Genomic DNA, 21,946 nt, shown 5'->3' with positions numbered 1-21,946 from the left:
GAAATAGGACACATTCATCTTGTGCTCTGAAAACTGTAAATTTACAATAAGATAAACTGAAAATGTTAATCGAACATAAAAAGGCGGAGGAAGATACAAATAGGATTTGATACAATTAACTCTGTGATAGATGAGGACAGGGAAAAGGGGAATTATTGGTACATACTGTCATGTAATACTGACAAGGTTATCAAAAACACACTGTTACAGAAGACAGGAGGTTCAGTTACTCTGCAGCGGAGCGCTGCGTTGAGTACAAACAGATATCCTAAAGCACAGTTTAGAGATATTCATAGGCTAGTATTCATCTACATCTGCATTTTAGAATTACAATGACCTATCACAGAGCTCCCAATATGGAGTCCTGCCCTTTCACTCAGCACGCAGTCAAACCTCTATGGAATTAATTTCTTCAATCGCTAATAAAGATGCGTTATACAGTATTCTCATAAAGTATATATGATCTGTAAGTATGAGGAACATGTTATAAAATTCTTTAAAACATTTGTAAGAAAAAATGTGCCTGAATCTTGATAATCAGTCTTGCTTGAGCATCAAGCGGCCATCATATTGCACTGTTTCACACTTGATGGTTATTAAACACAAAGATGTGTTGAAGTCTTTAAAGGATGGCTGGCACCGCGGAAGTCACTTAGAGGGCTGACGCCTCCCAGCTTAGTTATAGAGTTCTCTTCTTGGGTCTAGAGTTCTGCAAGGCCGGGCGGATGGACACATGACGATGCTGAAGATTATGAAACGGTCCAATGGGATCCTCTCCTTTTTTGTTAGTTTTTTCACAACGATAAGGAGCCTGCATTCTGCTCGGTGGGAAATAGGGCGTGTCTGTAGGTCTGTGTCTGTCCCAGTCCCTTAACGTGCCCAACAGCAAGTTCCCAGAATGCACTGCTCCTCCTTAGAAAGAGGCTAGGTTGTCCCTGGAGCCTGTGATGTGGTAAGGAAGGTGAGCCACGAACGAGTTTGGCTACCGTCACCAGTACCACTATCATCCTCATGTCTGTCCCCGTGCTCTGCAGTCCTTTTGAGGAATTACCGTGCGATATTCTACCCATTATTTTGGAACCTTATGATATCTCAGCAAACAGTACAAAAAAACGTCAAATGACTAACAAAGTCGGGTGCGATGAAAACGAAAAACAAAACACAGGTAATCACAATCATACCAATGATACTGATAAATGGCAGTAATAATAATAATAATAATGTTCAGCTCTGTAAGTAAGCGTGGTCAAGCCTTGTCTCCGTGTTGAGAGTCCAACGAACAGTTTTCAGCCTCTCCTCCTCAGAAGCTGTAGTTGTGGGAAGCAACCACAACTACAACCACAACTACTACCACAACCACATAAACAGAAGAACTCGCGTCCGACTGTCCATGGGTTCACTACCGAGCCAGACCCCCAAGCCTGAGGCCTGAGGGGGAGTCCTGTCTCAGGGAGTGAGCTGGGCGCTGCAACATCCTGCCTTGGAATGGGTTTCTGGGCTGTCCACTGTCCGCGGCCAGCCAGTGCTGGACTGGTCCTCTGGACTAGGACAGCCCGCTGTTTTCGAAGGGAATCAGAGAGATTGAAGCGCAGGCGTTGCCATGACCACATCTCCCAAGCCTGGGACGGAAGAGAACGGGGAAAAACTCTCGAACGGAATCGCAAAACCGGAACCGATCCTTGTCCGCTGGAATCCACCCGACTGGCTTCTGACTTGCCAGTTTCCACTCGTGGACTCGCCGGTGTTTCAAAAGTCAATGCTGAGAGTCAAACAGCACACCAGGTCAGCTAGCCTTTCCTCTTCTCCTTCCGAGGGTTGAAAAGACATGGTTTCTGGGTCCAAAACATCTCGCTCTTCCATCCTCCTGCCTTCTTCGCTCAACACTCTTTCCCAGGCTGGCTCAGCACCATCCCCACGTGGACACGTTCTCATCCCCCAAACCAACAGGTGACCGAGGTGAAGAAAAAAGGACTCAGACCTCCGTCTGCAGGTCGATGATGTCTTGGCCCACCAGAGGGATGGAGGTGGCTGCTTTCTCCCATTCCCCCGCTTGGATCTGCAGGGGAGAGGCTGCCAGGGGCTCCAGGTCCCTCTTCACCCAGGATGGGGGTGAGTGCTGGGTTCTCTGAATGCCCTCCCAGGGTCTCTCCATGGGTGGCTGCTGTTTGTCCTGTTAAGGGAGAGGGGGGGGGGGGAGAACCAGGTGGTGAGTCAACGACCAAAACCAAAACATCCAGTTTTTGAGTTCAGGGCTGGTGTGAAGAGGAAACGCAGCTGGGTGTGTGATGTGTGATGGGTAAACACTGGGAATAAACACTCACGCTGTGGTTTGTTTTGTCACTTCCGCCAGAGGAAACGCTCCATCTCACTGACTGTAGGGGGAGACGAAGGTAAAGACGTTATTGAAAGGATTCGACATAAACGATGCAAACAAACAGAGTCCATTCAGATTAAAAAGGCAAGGAGGGGAACAGTCGCTTTTTATTTACCTTGCTGTCAGAAGCAGGAGACTCTCTGTCTTTCTCAGCGTGATGCAACTTCCTGTTCAGATCCTGGAACATGTTCTGGTGGCGTTTCCTTGTATGCATGATCTTCTACAGGACGCACAAAACAAAGACACCATTGTCAGTCAAGCCTTTTGAAATCTTACATGTTATGAATTTGTGTTATTACTTTGATATTATATAAGATTTGGTACGCTATCATGCCATTTCGTACAGAATACACACCTCAAAGTCCAATTCAGCATAACGAGATTTCTGCCTCTGTGAAAAGGAAGAAGAAAGAAAATATTTTGTTAGTTTCTTAATAAATCCAAAACTTTCTCCTTAGCGTGTACAGAATGAACTACAGATACTAACTATTTATTTCTACTAACGATTCCATCCCCACAAGTAGCTCCCTTCCTCCCCCAAGACCTCAACCCCCATTCTCACCTCCAGAGAGCTCATGGACAGAGTCGAGATGGTCTCACTCTTGGACATCATCGAGTTCATGGAGTCGAAAGTGTCCCCCAGGCTGCTGTGAGTGATGTGGGACTCGCTGGACATGTTGTGCAGGTTCTGGACGGGAGAGTCCCTCTCGGAGTACGTCACACTGACGCGATCGGACGGCAGGCTCTTCAGACCGAAGGCGGCTTGGGGTTCAGCGAAGGGCCCGCTGAGGTGCACCAGCCTGGTCTGGGGGAGCTGGTCCACGCTGATGTTGTACTTGGACGGGTCGTCTTTGGGCTTGGTGCGCAGGGTGGACGTGTTGTTGGGCATGAGGACGTATCCGCTGCCGTCCGGGGCGCTGCCCTCGGCCTGACCGCGGGCCAGGCTGGCGTCCAGCTGCTGGAAGAGCTCGCCGTCGCACACGTAGACCGGTTTGCCGCACGATGGGTCCATACCGCCCAGACGGGTCTTCTCGCGCTTCAGGGTGAGGGTGTGGCTGGAGTATTCAGGCACCGCTTGCATGTGGGCCTTGGTGGTGTGGGCGGGGAGGGTGTGGAAGTTGGAGCTCATTGGTGGAGGCAGCTGGGGTGGGGACATTTTCTCCTCTAAGGTACTCATCGTGCCTCCTGGGGTTGAGGGAAGGAGGGGGGGAGAGAGGGAGGAAAGAGAGGCACTTAGGTTAGAAAGTGCTTTGAAAATGTAGATTGGCTGGGCTTAAGTCACTAGGGTTGAGAGAATATAGTCAAATGAAAATGGTTCGTGGCACTGCCACTGGTGGGTGAATTTTAATGTGCTTGTCTTAGAAAATTGCTTTCTATCCTTAATGGAAAAAGGCTTTGAGTTAGACGCTCACCTGGTCTGCTGGAATCAGCGTCCTTCTCGAAATCAGACTGCAAAAAAGAACAGGGGAGACAGGTTTTATTAGACTTTAATGCATGCGCATATTCGACCTGACAGAAAAAAAAAACTGCATTTCTCATTTAGGAGAGACACTCCAGGCGATTCGTAAGACCTTGCAGAGTAACTCACCCCTAGTTGGGCCTGTCCGTGTTGGAGGGAGCTGCCGGAGTCTCCGTTCCCGTCGTCTTTGCGGTCGACAACGCGACACTTCACCGCCTCCTGGACCTCCCTGCGCAGGATGCAGTGCACCATGACGATGATGAAGCCCTCCAGCGAATCAAACACGGCGAACAGGATCTGGAAGAGGGCGGAGCGGCGGTCGGTGATGGCCAGCACGGCCGACATCCAGGTGAGGGCGAGCAGTGGCAGAACCACGCAAGAGCTCCACAGTGACGCCCTGCAGGACAAGAGGGGAACTGCAGGTTAGACAGGGTTCACACTGTACCGTTGATGACTGCAAACCAGAATTCATCCACCTTTGCCTTGTTCACTGTAACCAGTTGACAGAGTTTGCTTGGTTGTTTGATGGTGGAAGCCGATATGACCGGGCTTTATCAACATGGCCGTAATGACACTGATGGTGTGCGATAAGAGCCAGTTTAGGAAGAGGATGCGATCGATAAAACCTACCCTGCTCTCTCCTTCAGCTTCACGTCCGTAATGCCGTCCTTGGACACCAGCTTGTTGAAGACCAGAATACCAATCACCATGTTCACCTGTTCCCAACACACACAGAGAAAGGCAGGGAGTAAGACTATGCAGGGGCCGATGCGGAAGACACCGCTTGCTGTACTCATACGTGGTGTTTAGTAAGCAAACCCCGGAGGGTTGGAGTGAGGTACATACCAGGACGACGGCGGCAGCGGGTCCAACGAAGGAGTAGAGTAATCCACCCTCCAGAGAGAGCCAGCAGCTGTCAAACACAGAGCAGGACACACATAAGTATCTGTGCTAGGAGAGTAGACATGGAGAGAGAGATGGAGGGAGAGTGAAAGATGGAGGGAGAGAGAGAGAGGATAGACTGAGGTCCAAACTTACTAGTTGACGGTGCCATATCCCTTCGCCTTGGTGAACCCCACAGAAACAGCCACGACCAGGGCAGGAAGACCTGAGGAACAGACAGGCGGAAAGAGACGGAGAGTTAGGATTGGCTGAGCCACCACCAACGGGGCCTGGGATGACAGGACTGGCAGGCAGACAGGGAGGAGGTGGAGAGGACGTCGGGGAGAGCTCTTACCCCAGCCGAGACAAAGGAAACGCTTGCGGATGATGCGGTTGCGCAGACGGCCTGTGACAGCCATGTAGGACTGCCAAGCTTCCGTCAGCACCCAGCAGAACGAGGACAGGAAGAAGAAGTGAAGGAGAGCTGCCACCAGCGCACAGGACACCTGGACGAGGGAACGAGAGAGAGAGAGAGAGAGAGAGAGAGAGAGAGAGAGAGAAAGACAGAGAGAGAGAGAGAGAGAGAGAGAGAGAGAGAGAGAGAGAGAGAGAGAGAGAGAGAGAGAGAGAGAGACAGACAGACAGACAGACAGAGACAGAGACAGAGACAGAGACAGAGACAGAGACAGAGACAGAGACAGAGACAGAGACAGAGACAGAGACAGAGACAGAGACAGAGACAGAGAGAGAGAGAGAGATAGAGATAGAGATAGAGATAGAGATAGAGATAGAGACAGAGAGAGAGAGAAAGAGAGAGAGAGAGAGAATTGTGTCAGTAGAGCTCCTCCTCACTCCCCATAGTCCCCAAAGAAGGAATTCAAAGCTTCACAGGAGAGCGTCGACCGGGTTCGCAAACAAAGCCTTACCTTGTTGCGAGCTTGGGTTTGTCCAATCAGAATGAGGGCATTGGAGCAGATGATGGAGAGGCAGAAGTTGATGAGGATCACGGAGCGCTCGGAGCGGATGTATCTGGAGGGAAACGGAGGGAGGAGAGAGAGAAAAACAGAGTTTAGGGAGGAGACGAGGACGGGGCATTTGATAAACCCTGCGAGGCCATCTCGGGGGCAGGTTATGGTTAGGGGTGGTACTCACTTCCAGACAGAGACGTAGATGATGATGAGGAGGAGCAGGGTGAGGGAGGAGACGCCACAGCCCACGATGAGGGTGACGGACGGCAGCAGAGACTTATCCATCATCTGGAGAGAGAGGAGACAAACACAACACACGCTTGTTAGACTTCCATCGCCACCAGCCCACACTGGCAAAAGGGCAGGGGAGAAGCAAGTATAGACACTAACGCGTACGCATCACTGAATCCTCTGAGCGCGCGCGTGTGTGAGTGTGTGTGTTGCTATCTGGAACAGCAGACAGCTCCCTGTGGGCAGAGAACTGAATGGCACAATTAGGCCACGGCTGAGACAAGGTGACCCCAAGGTGAACGTGTCAGGAAGATGGAGCGTGCCTCTGTGAGATGCTGCCGAGGTCACTGCATTTCCCCATTGAGCTTTTGAACCAGGAAATGAGGCGCGAAGGATAGGGAACATACATCTCCCTCCAATAAACGGGTAGATAGAGAGAAGGAGAGAGCGAGAGATAGAGGCAGAGGGAGAGAGCGAGAGAGATAGAGGCAGATAGAGAGAGTGAGAGATAGAGGCAGATGGAGTGAGTGAGAGAGATAGAGGCAGAGGGAGAGAGCGAGAGAGATAGAGGCAGATGGAGAGAGCGAGAGATAGAGGCAGAGAGAGAGCTGTCCCTTGGGTGTTCCGCTGTGGTTGACATCTATTTTCTCGCACATCTGTAGCCATTTAACATTATTATTTATAAAAAAAATTATTGCGATGGGATATCAAGATATTGAGCTGCATTCTGGCCCCTTTCCTGTAAGGGTGTGAGAGCATTTTCAAATCGCATATCTATCTACGGGACTGGACAGGTGGGCTGTTATCACACCTATGCATTCGTTTACCCCTCCCTCCCTCTCTCCCTCCCTCCCTCCCTCCCTCCCTCCCTCCCTCCCTCCCTCCCTCCCTCCCTCCCTCCCTCCCTCCCTCCCTCCCTCCCTCCCTCCCTCCCTCCCTCCCTCTCTACCTCCCTCTCTCCCTCCCTCTCTCCCTTCATTTAAAATACTGGCTGAGACCATGGTGTTCCGCGTTGCCGATGGTATCCAAGGAGACCAGAATGGATTTGAATTCAGTGCCTCGGAGGGTAGGACTCTCTTGCAATCTGCTCTCCACACGTAGTTGCCTGAGTTCAAAGCACAGCTGGCACACTCTGGCACACTCTGGCACAGCTGGCACACTCTGGCCCGCGGCAGCCAAAATGCGAAATTAGCACGGCAAATTTGTTGCGCAATCTATCCAACGACATCAGAGATCCCCTGAAACAGATGGTGGATCGTGCCGAGGTGAGCTGGCTTCCGTCTCGGCTTTCTCCTGGAAAGCCGAGAGAAACAGCCTTTCTGGGTGGATTGCCTTTCGCCGTTGGGCAACCAAGTCAAACTCAGCCCCAGAGCCTGACCTAAATATGAGAAATATGTGCCGCTTGTGCCCTTGAAATTTTGCCATGCTCCCATTTATGGGAGAAAGAATCAAGGGATGAAGCACAAGGTGGGGGGGGGGGGAATTCCACTAAGGCGTTTAACCAGTATGCATTTAGATTTCTACTCAATATTGATTACCCAGAGTGCAGTGTTCCAATAGGGGGCCATTGGTCAAGGGCAGCTGCCGGACCAATCAGGTAGTTTGGTCCTGTTGGACCGTGTGTCCAAGCCGTGTTCCTATTGGTTCTGAAAGCAGACCATATCGAATGGAAGCTGGAACACTGCAGTGTCTGGGTTTTTTTCTCTCTCCTCTCTCTCCCTCCTTTCTTAATCTCTCTCTCTCTCCTCTCTCTCCCTCCTTTCTTAATCTCTCTCTCTCTTCCTCTGGCGAACAGTATTGAAAATGTCTCCAGCACACATCAAAGGCTGAGGGGGGGGGGGGGGGGGGGGGGGGGGGGGGGGCAAAGAGGATCCATCACCGCACACCCAGACAGCTACCGCCACCTCTCATTGGCCAGTTTAGTTGTGTCTTCTCCAGAGAGACACTGGATGTGGCTGAAGGGTTGATGTTGTACGGGTGAGGGGAGGGAGGGGGAGGGGGAAGGGATATCAAGGAAGAATTCTGTTATTGGTAGACGGAATGATTGGCGCAGCAGGCTATCTGCTGTAGAGAAGGGGTGGGGTGGGGGTCGGTTGCAGTTCCCATTTCACACATACAGGTGGCGCTGTGTCTCCTTCTGGCTCCCAGACTGGGACCCACAAATATCAACAATGACAACAACAGGTCTGAAGACAAAGCTCCCACAGCATCTAAAGCTGCTGCAAGAAAAACAGGCAGCCAAACAGGCTTGCATCTGTTCTCCTTACAGGCCAGCACTGTGCCCAGCACTGTGCCCATCCCTGTTCCGGAGCTGGCTAGTAGGGCTACACGTAGCCTACTGTTGATAGGGATGGTAATTACATTGACTGGTTACCCAGTATATGTGAGAGACGTACGTGTGTCTGAATAATCATAGCTGGTGCCATCTGTTGATTGTCGTTGCAGCAAAACTGAGAAGCAGAAAAAAACGGGCCTGGGGGGAGTGTGTGTGTGTGTGGGGGGGGGGTGTATGGAGAAAGGAGGGGGCCTGTTTTTCCTCACCAAATACAAAAAAAACACACTAAAAACTAAAAATCACATAGATCGAGTTTGCGCTGCAGAAGCCGTTGCCAGGGCAACAAGACGGAGAACCGGTTCCGAGGCACTGTCTTTAACTGTAGATTAGAAAATGACAAATAGCTTTGAGCAAGAAAAAATGAGCTATGCGTTTTAACAGAATCTACTAAATAGACTGTGGACAATGTGTCTTGCAAGTTACGCAATGCACAAACTGATCGAATAAAGATCGAATAAATATTGGGATTGAAACTAAATTCGAAATAGCTAGGAAAACAATCAACATGATTTATATTGAATAAATAACTGACTTCTACTGTCCACTATATTTTAACTGAGACCTTGTTTTGCAGTGTTCAGCTTGTTTGGCAATTAGGTGAACAGTCTTCATTTAATTGACCATGTCATCAAAGCGCATAATCGCATTAGCATGCATTTGAATAACTGAAAACAATTTAGCATATAAAACAGTCAGATCGACTTTGTTATTAGCGGCTCAATTCATTTCTACATGTTGCACCGTTATTCGCTTCAACGTTAAATCATCGGAATATGCTATAAGTCTTCCGTCAATGGTTCCTTCACACAGACAAAGACTGGAAAGGCAGCGCGAAACGAGATGAATCGAAAACAACGCCTACGTTTTCAATTCACATTACACCTGCACTAAACGAACATTAACATTTAAAAAAACGAGGTAGTATTAAACAACACTTACCGAATCGGGATTGATCCGCGATAAAATGGCGAAGGTGGAGAGGTTGTCACACACGCATTTGGTTCTGAATGAATCAACGGCAACCGCTCTGCAGCTTCGCGCAGTCCAAGATCCTAGCAGAGACGAACTGTGGAGGGGCGAGAGGGAAGGCGAACAGCGGGTTACGAAAGGGGGAACATTCTTACAAAAAAATTGAAAAAACATCTAAACCTCTTTCCCATCACAAACATTTATCTTTGAATGTTACAAAAAACACAACCCGTCTTAAATACACATAATGAAGAAATACAGGTGATTCAGGTTGGTATGTTAATTGCTATGCAGTGGAATTCATATTTCTAACAATGAAGGTATTTACTTTTAATTTGAGTAATACACTAGTAGGCTACACTGCTCTAACCAGGAGTAGATATGTCTATCACTCTCAAATGACAGAGACCCTATTTCTATAGGTGGCATAGCTACAATCCCCTTCACGACCTTCCATTTTAGATCTCGTCTGTGTCTATTTGGAAACCCAGGGCTGCCCACTGTGCCGAACCAAACTACCCTGGACCTGTAACTATGTGAGGTACCCTCTTTTTGTGTTCCCTCTGCGGTGGCAAACGCAAGGTGAGGTGACCAGGGCCCCAGCTGTAGTGTGAGACGTGTTGGCATGTGACAGATCACGGGGATGCAGAGCCCAGACTGTACTGTGTAGGCTGAGGAGGCTAGCATGATCTCTCCCCAAGAGGAAGGGAAGTGTTCAGCCTGGGGGCGCTTGGGAAGCCATCTTCCACAGTGAGGAAGGCGTGTGTGTGTGTGTGTGTGGGGGGGGGGGGGGGATGGGCCACCTTCCAGCTAGGTTGTAAATGCATGCTGAGGCCCAGTGAGGGCTGGGGTGCAGGAGGTGCTCTCTGGAGAGGGCACCCCCTGTGATGGTGCTGCCCCACACAGCCGAAGCAGCAGCCCAGGGATGCTGGCCCTTCGACTCCTGCCAGGGATTCTGTCTGGCTAGCTTTCCTTTCCTCCCCCTCTCTCTCTCTCTCTCTCTCTCTCTCTCTCTCTCTCTCTCTCTTCCTTTCTCCCTCCCTCTCTTTACCCCACTCTCTCTCCCTCTCTCTTTCCCTCTCCCCCACTGTCTCTCCACCACCCACCACCCCCCCCCCCCCCCTCTCTCTATACAGCCATTAATCAAATCTGCCGTCCAAAATGTATCTAGTTTGTCTGGAGGCACGTCAACCTTCCTCCAGCAAGTGTGAGTTAATTACATTTCCTCTTCTCCTCTTCTCCTCTCTCTCTCTCTTTATTTGTTTTCTGTGGTCTGGCAGTGAATGTCTGTGTGGATATGTGAACAGGTGGAATACAGTAATGCTTATCTCTGCCCCACAAGTGTAGAAATCTATCTAAATGCAAAATCCCACCTGTGAGGGCTTCTGGTGGGAGAAGAGGGGGAGGGGGCAACGAGGGTGGGGCTGACTTGTATGAAGTCTGGGGTGGGGTCTGTAGGGGGCCCTGGGTCACAGAAGGTAAAGCCGTTTTGCAGAGGCCCTGTCCTAGCTGTCACTGAAGACCGACATGATGCCTCTGATCACTCAGTGCTGACTGGCCACCCGCCGTCTGTCTCTGTGTCTCGGTGTCTCAGTGGTGAAAACAGATGAACAACAACTTCAGGCTCTGCATCTAGATGCTGAGACGGACCACGGGCGATTAAATCGACGTGGAAACCCTGTCTATATGCTAAGGAAATGTAAACAACTTACGTTTCGCTCTGGTCCCAGGAGATGCATGTCTCGTTGACGGTTCCCTGGAAAGAGAGAGAGAGAGAGAAGCGAGGTGAGAACCTTCAAAAAAGAAACGCGTGATGAAGACACAATTGCAAAGTCCAGGGCGCTGCGTCGTCGTGATGCATCTGTTTGAGCCCACGGTTTCCCAGCAGCCTCCTCTGTTATCGCCATGGGGACTAAAAACAACCCCTCATCGCCGTGACGATGCATTCCTTCATTAAACTTTCTGTCTCGCTGCGGGTTAGGGTTAGGGCCCGAGCTAGGAAAACAACAATGTTGTGGTGGCTGCAAATGTCAGGCTGCCACTGCGGTGGAAATGTCAACCAATGTAGCGTGGCTGGGAGGAGGAGCAGGGAGGGTTAGGGGTGAGGGAGGGAGGAGAAGGGTGAGGGGGGTGAGGGGGGGGTGAGGGAGGGAGAAGAAGGGTGAGGGGGGTGAGGGAGGGAGGGGGTGTTTCTAAGGTCGTTTGAAGGTCTCTCCACCGGGGTACTTACATTGTGGAGGTGGGGGAAGTCGATCTCCACTGGGGAGGACAGGAGGGTTGGGGTGGGCTTCACTATGACCGAGACGACCTTAGAGTTGAGGATGGTGCTGTTGCTGCGGAGACAGAGGAGAGGGGTCCAACGCGATCAAACAGAAGCTCGGAACCAGATAAGGTACAATTTAGACTTGATTCATAGCTACTCAATACTGGCGCCCCCTTGAGAATTCTAAACAGGTGGGTTTTACGCAGTTAGTGAGATTAGGTCTGTATATCTGACTGTCTCCTCTCGTTGCAATGGAGGACAGGATCTCCCAAGGAGTTGAAACAGAAAGTAGAGCCAATTCTACATCATAAAACTTCTTAGTGGAACAGCCGTACCTGTGGAAAGCCAAGATGGAGCCCAGGTTTCTGTACAGGACGATGCCAGTCACAAATGCAGTGGTGCCCTCTGCAACAAAACAAACGCACCAATCAGTCTGCTGTTTCACCAGGAGCTAGGAGAACGGATGTTGATCTAGTGGCTCTGTGTGAGGTGTGTGTGAGGTGTGTGTGAAGGTGTGTGTGAAGGTGTGTGTGAAGGTGTGTTCGAAGGTGTGTGTGAGGTGTGTGTGAGGTGTGTGTGAGGTGTGTGTGAAGGTGTGTGTGAAGGTGTGTTCGAAGGTGTGTGTGTGAGTTCTCCTCACCAGGCTGGTCGATGGACAGGGCGTTGCGGGAAACTGTAATCTTTTCCTCAGAGGTTCTGACCCAGTCCATCATGCCCCTCCAGCCCTGCACTGGGAAGCTGAAGTCTGAGGTCACGGCAGTGGGTCGCTTCTGGATGCTCAGCACTGGAGAGAGAGAGAGGTAGACGGGGGGGGAGAGGGAGGGAGGGAGGGAGGGGCACCGAGAGAAAGAGAGGGAAAGCTGTTAAAAAGCCGCCTCAGAATAAATACCCATGTGACTCTGTAAGTCCATGTGTGTTTGGCAGGGGAGTGAAGACTCTGTAAGTCCATGTGTGTTTGGCAGGGGAGTGAAGACTCTGTAAGTCCATGTGTGTTTGGCAGGGGAGTGAAGACTCTGTAAGTCCATGTGTGTTTGGCAGGGGAGTGAAGACTCTGTAAGTCCATGTGTGTTTGGCAGGGGAGTGAAGACTCTGTAAGTCCATGTGTGTTTGGCAGGGGAGTGAAGACTCTGTAAGTCCATGTGTGTTTGGCAGGGGAGTGAAGACTCTGTAAGTCCATGTGTGTTTGGCAGGGGAGTGAAGACTCTGTAAGTCCATGTGTGTTTGGCAGGGGAGTGAAGACTCTGTAAGTCCATGTGTGTTTGGCAGGGGAGTGAAGACTCTGTAAGTCCATGTGTGTTTGGCAGGGGAGTGAAGACTCTGTAAGTCCATGTGTGTTTGGCAGGGGAGTGAAGACTCTGTAAGTCCATGTGTGTTTGGCAGGGGAGTGAAGACTCTGTAAGTCCATGTGTGTTTGGCAGGGGAGTGAAGACTCTGTAAGTCCATGTGTGTTTGGCAGGGGAGTGAAGACTCTGTAAGTCCATGTGTGTTTGGCAGGGGAGTGAAGACTCTGTAAGTCCATATGTGTTTGGCAGGGGAGTGAAGACTCTGTAAGTCCATGTGTGTTTGGCAGGGGAGTGAAGACTCTGTAAGTCCATGTGTGTTTGGCAGGGGAGTGAAGACTCTGTAAGTCCATGTGTGTTTGGCAGGGGAGTGAAGACTCTGTAAGTCCATGTGTGTTTGGCAGGGGAGTGAAGACTCTGTAAGTCCATGTGTGTTTGGCAGGGGAGTGAAGACTCTGTAAGTCCATGTGTGTTTGGCAGGGGAGTGAAGACTCTGTAAGTCCATGTGTGTTTGGCAGGGGAGTGAAGACTCTGTAAGTCCATGTGTGTTTGGCAGGGGAGTGAAGACTCTGTAAGTCCATGTGTGTTTGGCAGGGGAGTGAAGACTCTGTAAGTCCATGTGTGTTTGGCAGGGGAGTGAAGACTCTGTAAGTCCATGTGTGTTTGGCAGGGGAGTGAAGACTCTGTAAGTCCATGTGTGTTTGGCAGGGGAGTGAAGACTCTGTAAGTCCATGTGTGTTTGGCAGGGGAGTGAAGACTCTGTAACTCCATGTGTGTTTGGCAGGGGAGTGAAGACTCTGTAAGTCCATGTGTGTTTGGCAGGGGAGTGAAGACTCTGTAAGTCCATGTGTGTTTGGCAGGGGAGTGAAGACTCTGTAAGTCCATGTGTGTTTGGCAGGGGAGTGAAGACTCTGTAAGTCCATGTGTGTTTGGCAGGGGAGTGAAGACTCTGTAAGTCCATGTGTGTTTGGCAGGGGAGTGAAGCCGACTGTGGACTCAGGGCCTGGCTAACACATTGAGGAGCCAAACGTACCCCAGACTCCTGCGTCACACTGGCCCTTTAATTGGAGGAGTCACTGAATCCTGTGTGAAAACATGGCCTCTGCGTGCCAGAGGAACAAGCTGACGAGAAACTCTGACCGGTGCCAGTAACTAATGTGTCAGTTTACAGTTGGAGCAGTGCAGACTTGAGAGCTTGATGGGAAAAACCAATATGTGTCTCAGGACCCTCCCCTGGCTCTGGTGTAAACTCCCATTTATCTTAATATACTAAATCCAGGTGCTGTGGTTAAGTAACATCTTGAAGATGACTGGGGTAATAAGAGATAGCTAATGGCACTGTCAGGGTGACTGCAGGGATACATGTGTTACGCTGTCTCGATGGACTTCCATTCCGCGGGGTGATGAAGATGGATGTACTCCCGTGTCAGAGAAAGGTGAAGACAAATCATTGTCTGACACAGGAGGAGAGCAGCTGGCAACTTTGAGCTCACCTAAATTCTCGGTGACTTCATAAATGTCCTGGAAGTCCTTCATCTGCATGCCGATCATGTCCACAAAGTCCTCGACCAGACGAAGGAACTCCTTGACGTTAAGCCCCATCTGAGGGGAGGAGGAGAGGGAGAGAGATAGAAAGAGAGAGAGAAAGAGAGAAAGAAAGAAAGAAAGAGAGAGAAAGACAAAAGAGGGACTTGATTTAATTCAAAGGTGAGCTGTGAGCAGTGAAGGATATTGAATGGCTCGCCCACTCCTGTCAGTTGACACAAAGAAACTAGTTAGAGCAAATGTACAGTGCACAGCCCAGTTTCGTATCCGCATACTGTAGAACTGTAAAAGCCCTGTCTGTCAACCCCTGAATCACCACCAACTGAAGCCACGGAACTTCCTCAGGTCCATTCATGGACACTGTGACACTCTGATTCTTTCTTCTCCTCTTTGCTGAGAGGAGGGGCGGCTTGCGTGTCTCTGACGCAGAACTGCAGCTGTGTGGCTGCAAGGCGTGGACATCTGTGGATCACAGCGTCCGCGGTCTGTGGGCCGGTGGTGAGACGTGCAGATTGGCGAGTGGGCGTTCGCGATTCTCCCTGGATTTCTTCTTCTCCTTTCGCACGGCTGCCGTGGTAACTCTCTCCCGACGCGCTAGGCTAACTCACCAACCACCTCCCACTTAAGTTCAGACACGTTTATCGTCTGAATGAAGAACCCAGTACTGGCTAGCTGAGTCATTAGGCAGCCCTCGTTTGTGTAAACCCTGAGGGCACGTCTAGAAAGAAGATGCGCTTCTTTCTTTTTGAAGTATGACTAGCGGAAACGGGATGCAAACAAGCGTTTGTGCAAAAACGTTGAAAAGGGAAGATCACAAAGAAACAACCTCTTAACCCTTGCTGTGGGAGAAGGTTCCTAGAGACGAGCACCTCAGGGTTCCTGCCTCCCTCGCTCACAGTGTTCAACACGAGATGTTGGGCACGTGTACATATGCTCTTCTCGTGTCCACATCACAAGTGGTGGTGTGGGTTGAACAGACAGGCTGAGAGCAAAGGCCAGATGCACATTCTCCCATACTAGGCCCATGAGTTTCCAACCGAAAGTCGGAGGTGGGTTAAATGTTGTTTCTTTAGGAGGGGGTTGAAGGGTTGAGGGGGGGTGGCGCTGGTGATAATGAGACAACACCAATCAAATCTCCACCCCCGCCCCCCTCAATCTCACACTTGCTCTCAATCTCACAGATGCTTAACAAGAAAAGTTTCTCTGCTTGTCCCCCCCCCCCCTCCCTCTCTCCCTCTATCAGTCATGCCCTCAGTAGATAACAGGAACATGATGATCATACAAACACTGCCTCCCATGCTAACAGCGAGCCATGTGACTTTGACACTTACCAGTTGCGCCTCCTCCCATTTATCGCGGTGTTCTTCCTTCAGCAAGTTGCTAATAATCTGGGCGTAGTTCTGCACGGGATCAAATGGGAGAGAAGGTGTTAGATGTTACCACGTATAGACATCATTATTCCTGTTATGTACAAAGGTGTTAGGAGCGACAGTACAGCTCCTACGTAATTACAGCCTACCAAGTTTCTTTTCAACTGTCACTGCTTCAAACACGAAAGGTTAAATGTGTTTTGTGAGTGTGGGAAACCTGGACTGACCTGCACGTCTGCGTTGTTCAGGCTGGATCTGGATCCCTTGTACAGCTCTGTGGTGTTCCTCAGCACCTCAACCGTGGCCAGCAAGTCTCCGCTGTACTGGGTGCCCTCGTCCGATGTGGCCTTGAGCCGGGAGATCACCTCGGAAACTCCATCTCCCATCAGCCCTGTCTGCGACTTGGAGACTTGGTCCTGGGCCTGCAGGAGGTGAGGGAGGGGGGAGGACGAAAGATCAGGAACTGACGTCTCTGATCATCTCGGTACCATTGAATAAGCAAGTGACCATCTAAGAACAATCCAAGTTTAAACAAGACCCTTTTCCTCCTCACCAGGGCAAGGACCCTAGTCTGTAATGTTCAGGAGGGGAGATGGGATGGTTTGGATCATCTAACTCACCAGCATGTAGATGTCCTGGTAGTCCTTGGAAACACACTTGACATGGCTGGGGTTTTCCCAGAAGGCCAGACCGATGGCATCCAGGGTGCATCTGCGAAGGATCAAGCCTGAGAAAGAACAACAGAGCCCCAGAGGTTAGGCCCTACACACACACACACACACACACACACACACACACACACACTTGCTTTGTGCTATGGGTCTTGGGTGAGTGTGTGTGTGAGTGTGTGATCCTACCTGTGGATCCGGAGGGACAGTTGACAGCAGCCAGGTCTCCAGCAGCAGTTTTCTTCCAGATGACATCCCCATTGTTCTCCTCTGGGCAGATCTCGTGGGGTTCTGCAGAGAACAAAACAGAGGACGTTAGTCGGGGGCTCCGGCGTTAAAGGGGGGGGGGGGTTTCCACGACAGCGAGCCAGACGCATGGCGTCGTGGTTTGTCAGGGTTGTGTTTGGCTTCTCTGACCTGGGCATCTCTTGTCGTTGCAGCGCCTCATCTCTCCGTTGTCTCCTGGGCAAGGCTCCCCTCCGAAGAAGGGCCCCTCGCAGGACCTGCGCCTCTGCTGGTTCCCGCCTCCGCATGTCCGGGTGCAGCTTCCCCAGGAGCTCCAAGATACCCAGCGCCCGTCGACTGCAGGGAGAGGAGCAGTCTGGTTATCGACACGCCGACACACTACATCTTTGAGATGCTTTTAGGGGTGTTTTCCATGCGGGATGTTGTGGAGGTGGTTGGGAGACAGGTATGGGGGGTATATTTACCTGGGCAGTCTTTCAGGAAGCAGTTGGACGTCTCCTGCCAGTCTCCGCGGCACTCGGAGCCACCGTAGGACGGGCCGTTGCACTCCCGGGTTCTCTGCATGGTTCCGTTGGAGCAGGACGCGGAACAGGGGCTCCACCCGGCCCACTCGTTCCAGGATCCGTCCACTAGGAGGAGCAAGAGAGACGCGGGGGCCGTTAGGTCGTTGACAGGGCCACAGGGGTCGTGTCACAGCGTGTCATGTGTCCCACTTCTTCTTTCCGAACGAGCCCGGGAGAGGAGAGCCTTGTCCTTCAAGCACCAGTTGTCTGGCGACAACTCCCTAAAACACAGCTGTCCCAGATTCCAACTCTTGCTATTTGGGGTTAAAGCCTCATTAAGTCTGAGGTATTTAAGTAAGCGGGAGGGCAACAGGGCTATTCTGTACTTCCAGGCCAACACAGCCCCGACAGTCGATTGGGAATATAAAGAATAGAAATGAAAATAGATGATGGGGCCTATTTTTCTAATGTCACCCAACCCAGAACTTTAGGGCTAATTACAAGTTTCGGGAGCATGTTGTGTTCTATTGCTCCCAGAGTTCCACCTCATTACAAAGCCTTGCAGCCCATCTAGGTGAGCAGAAACCTTTTTTTTCTATTCCTGAAAAGTCTTTCCTTTTGTGATAATGGGCATGGATGGGGGGCCTAATTCAGTGCAACACTTAACTTTGAATGCGCCACTAAGCCCTATTCTTACCTATGTCTATTCTCAGGCAAAGGGAAATTTACTTGCGGAGGGGGGGGGGGGGGACTTGACCAAAGAGATCATTATGTATTTCAATTGCCTTTATTTAGTCACAAGGTCAAAGCCCTTTGTAAAACAAAAATCAATCCCAATCATTAAGACGCTACACTCAAAATAAAGAAATTACATTCTAATTATTCCTGAAAATTATGTTATGAATATAAAATCTGAGATATTCTAAGAGGACCTTCAAGTTTAGGTGAATTGTAATCGCTCTCAAGTCAATTATTTTCCTCAAGCTACGCCAGCTAAATTATATTGACGTCTCCCTTTGTGGAGAGCGGCCCCTGGTGGCCACACCACTGAACTGCATGTGCCTGCCAGACTCCAGCAGAGGAGATGCTGAGAACAGGGGAACAAATCTCTCCTTCCCCACTGAAGGAAGCGAAGCATCTGAAAACGGTTTGTACCCACGTTCTTAGAGCACCAGCGTTCTAAGAGCACCAGCGTTCCAAGTGCACAAGTGTTCTGAGAGCGCGAGTGTTCCAAGTACACAAGTGTGTAATTACAGGATTGACGCATTAGCCTTTGCAGATCCAGTGCGCCTGTCTGTGGGCGGCTGTGTTCTGTCACAGGAAAACCGATGTTCCGGCATGTGTGAGCGACCATGAGGATAGTGACTCACCTCTTCTACAGCCAGTGACTAACACACAAAGGCATTCGTCCTCTAGGCTGCGTCACACCTGCCTAAACACACTCATCTGCTTTCTATGATGATGATGGACCAGGTGAACTCGGTGAAGTGGTTTTCTTGCCGCGGTGTGAGTCAGAGGGGGTGGGTAGGGAGGATGCACTAGGTAGACCTTGACTTTACCTCCTGTGAGTGTTCGCACGTGGGCAGAAGGCCAAGGTCCACTTAAATCGCCGATACATTTTAAGCCGATTTACTCGCAGACTTTTACTCTGTGTTCGAAATGTGTTTTACCTCCAGTTTGATTGGTGGATTGGGGCGGTGATGAAGCGGTGGATTGGTTAACGAGCTAGCTGATTGGCTGGGGCGGATGAGGGCTACTGACCTGGGCAGACTGCGATGTTGCAGAACTTGGTCTGTTTGGCCGGCCCCCTGCAGGGTTCTCCTCCGTTCTGGGGCTGCTTGCAGGTGCGGGAACGTTCACGGAACCCTCGTCCACAGGTGGAGGAGCACAGGCTCCATGGAGACCACTCATCCCAAGCTCCATCCACTGAGAGGATGAGAGAGGACGAGAGAGGAAGACAGAGGGAGAGAGAGGGAGAGAGAGGGAGAGAGAGGGAGAGAGAGGGAGAGAGAGCCCAGTACGTTAACACCAGGAACCAGACACTCAGCCAGAGATGCTTGAATGGCCCATTGCATCTAAAGCAGACAATTCACACTGTTGGCCACTAGGTGGAGTGAATGTATGTTGTTCACGCCATCCTTAAGCTGTCTCTGTGATGAGACATACTGTATATGTGACGCATTCGTTCACACCCCGACCTACCATCCCACTCACCCACCCACACACACACACACACACACACACACAAACACACAGATGAACTCAAGCACACTCACAAACACACAGATAAACACACTCAATCACACACACAGACACACACAGTCATACACTCACACACACACACAAACACTCACCGGGGCAGACGGCGGTGTTGTTGCAGGGGCGGTTCTCGCGGAGAGGCCCGGTGCACTGAGTGCTGTAGGAGGAGGTGACACAGAAGCGTGTCCGACTCTGCCAGCCCTCCCCACAGGTGACGGAACACGTGCTCCAGGGGGACCACTCATCAACCACGGCCTCCACTGCAGGGGTCAGGGGGACAGGGGACAGGAGTCAGGGCTCAGTGGTCACAGTGGACGTGGGTGAGAACCCCCAACTAGTCTTTATTTTTCTATTGATTTAAAGATCGAGTTCTGGATCTGTGCATCCATGCATCTGTCGCACAGATGGTGTGGCTCGGAGCAGGAGGGGCGCTTACCGGTTTGTGTCGCTATGACTCCAGTGTTGGGGTTCTCCACGTTGTCTCTCTTCAGACCGGCGTTGGAGCGCAGGGATTGGCTCTGGGTGCGAACTTTACCTGTTGGATAGAAAACCTCGACCAATGAGCTGGGGCCGAATCGCGATCCATATAAACAATCGGCCAATCGTTGAAGCCAATCCGAAATGACTGGCAGGCATGCTCACCAATGCAGGGCTGAGGGTTGCAGGCACGCCCCTCCTCGACCACGCCCTCGCACATGCTGTCCTCTGGTTGGCAGGATCTGCTGCGCACCTGGACTCCGCCCCCGCACTCCTGGCTGCACTCTGACCAGCGACCCCAGCTGCTCCAGCCTTCTGTAGAGGAGAGAGGACATGGAGAATGACACCCGCGACCACGCACACACACACTCACTGACACACACACACACCTGTCTGGGGGGCACTCACTGACACACACACAGACCTGTGTCTGTGCTGCTCCTTTGGCAGAGGGATATTAGCAGTATGTACCTATAACCCTAACCTATCGCAGGAGAGGAAGGTAAAAAGCATAAGCTTTCTCCCAAACTTCAGCTTGGAGTGTAGCCACAGGATATGAGGCTTTAAGGCGAGAGCAGGGCGAAGGAGGGCGAGGTGGGCTTCGAGCTGAGCGTTGAGACCCCCGATGGGAAGACAAGGTGGATGTTTGTTCCATCCAGTGCACAGGATGCTCTCTGTCGTTCAAGGCTGGCGCGTTGCCATGGCTACCGCGAGCAGGGCTCCGCTTCTCCTTCCTGTGCCAGCTGACTGAGCTTTGTGCTGGTGTGTGTGTGTGTGTGTCTGTGTCTGTGTGTGTGTCTGTGTGTGTCTGTGTGTCTGTGTCCCATGGAGACTGTAAGACTGTGTGCTGGGAGGCTAGTGTTTCTACTTTGCGCTGCCAGTGCGATGCAGTGATCCCTTAACCTGTTTCATTTACTCTTTATGATTCAGGGGCAGCAGAGGGCACACCCTCTGTCTGAACCCCCCCATCCTGCCTGTCTGGGTCATTACCAGGGGGTGGTTAAGACACCTGGGGGGTCAACAAAGCTGTGGTGAGCTGGACAGGGGGTCGATCAATCCCCCCTGCTCCAAGAGACGTGACCCTCGATCAACACCTAGACAAACAGAAAACACACACGGACACACGAACTGCTACTTACTGATGATCTCAGCATCGCGTCCGTTGTCCCTGGGCACTGGCATGCACTTCTCCACCCAGATCCCGGCTCTGAAACAGCCTCCAGGTCTCCTCTGGGGAGTCTCCCAGCACTGGCAGGGGGTGTTCATGATCCCGCAGGGGTTGTCGTGGGTGCTTGTGGACAGGCACTTTTCAAGCCACTGACAGAGCATCTGGCAGGCTGGCATGCTGGGGTTCCTCTTGCCTACAACCAGGAACTCGGTCTTGAACTCTCCGTTGCCCTCCCTCTCCGCCACTTCCAGGCCGTTCCTGGGCATGACCTTGCGCAGCTGCAGGAACTGCTTGGTGGATTCCAGGTAGGTGACCGTGGTAGAGGCGTCGCAGAGACGGACCACTTCGTCGAAGCTCTCCATACCCAGGTAGGTGCGTGAGGTCTCGATGAAGGAGTCGAACTGGAAGGTCTTGATCTGGCGTGGCAGGCAGGAGTCGGTAGGCTTGGTGATCTTCATGTAGACGGTGTAGCGGCGAGGGTCGGGGTTCTGCAGGGTCCAGGAGCAGGGCGTGGAGGGAAGGGCGGCGGTGGAGTTGAACACCCCGAAGAAGCGGCTCTGCTCCAGGGTGGCGCAGGTGGCCGAGGCGGGGCCGGAGGGAGTGGCAGAGGACCAGCCCAGGGCCAAGAGGAGCAGGGGGACCAGGGCCACACAGGAGCCCCAACACGGAGATCGCGCCATTGGCTCGATTTGGGAGGGGAAGCCTTCTTTAGTTATCAAGCTGATCTGTGATTTCTTCTCTTTTTTTTCTCTCTCTGGTGTTTCTCTTGTTTGTAGCGATCTGTCTGAGGTTGTATGGTTTAGAGCTTCTAGACTTCAGAGCTATAGGCAGACAGACATGTCTTTCTGTAGGAACATAAGAACACAGGGGTGGGGGGGAATAAACAGATGTTCATTTAACATGCTAAAACATTCTCTACTTTAGACAACACACAGAGATTCTGCACGTT

General features: G+C 51.3%; 1 protein-coding gene across 1 annotated transcript; it reads right to left on the bottom strand.

The window, feature by feature from the left end:
- Positions 1-14: 14 nt before the first annotated feature.
- Positions 15-21,677, bottom strand: adgrb1a (adhesion G protein-coupled receptor B1a). The gene is made up of 30 exons (XM_047019330.1): positions 20,969-21,677; positions 19,995-20,144; positions 19,789-19,887; positions 19,448-19,612; positions 18,855-19,019; positions 17,055-17,219; positions 16,762-16,926; positions 16,534-16,635; positions 16,297-16,403; positions 15,904-16,098; positions 15,638-15,706; positions 14,255-14,363; positions 12,122-12,265; positions 11,817-11,886; positions 11,449-11,551; positions 10,931-10,974; positions 9,189-9,315; positions 5,868-5,971; positions 5,642-5,744; positions 5,071-5,221; positions 4,872-4,941; positions 4,680-4,746; positions 4,464-4,549; positions 3,968-4,230; positions 3,787-3,831; positions 2,937-3,556; positions 2,730-2,765; positions 2,490-2,594; positions 2,322-2,372; positions 15-2,170 (listed from the first exon to the last, which is right to left on the bottom strand). The coding sequence occupies exons 1-30, from the start codon at positions 21,675-21,677 to the stop codon at positions 1,973-1,975; spliced, it is 4,587 nt and encodes a 1,528-aa protein (XP_046875286.1). The 3' UTR covers positions 15-1,972.
- Between the last annotated feature and the right edge of the window lie 269 nt (positions 21,678-21,946).

This window comes from Hypomesus transpacificus, chromosome 4, assembly GCF_021917145.1.
Source record: "Hypomesus transpacificus isolate Combined female chromosome 4, fHypTra1, whole genome shotgun sequence".
Taxonomy (NCBI): Eukaryota; Metazoa; Chordata; class Actinopteri; order Osmeriformes; family Osmeridae; genus Hypomesus; species Hypomesus transpacificus.
Note: the sequence above shows the minus strand (reverse complement) of the source record. Positions and strands in the feature narration are given on the sequence as shown.

What these genes read in the sequence shown, in the direction of transcription:
- adgrb1a (XM_047019330.1), bottom strand. Translation starts at nt 21,677, where the DNA reads ATGGCGCGATCTCCGTGTTGGGGCTCCTGTGTGGCCCTGGTCCCCCTG. An exon ending in ACCAGGACATCTACATGCTG is followed by an intron (nt 16,099 to 16,296) that starts GTGAGTTAGATG and finishes CACCTCCTGCAG; the next exon opens with GCCCAGGACCAAGTCTCCAA. An exon ending in AAACCCAAGCTCGCAACAAG is followed by an intron (nt 5,222 to 5,641) that starts GTAAGGCTTTGT and finishes TCCCTCGTCCAG; the next exon opens with GTGTCCTGTGCGCTGGTGGC.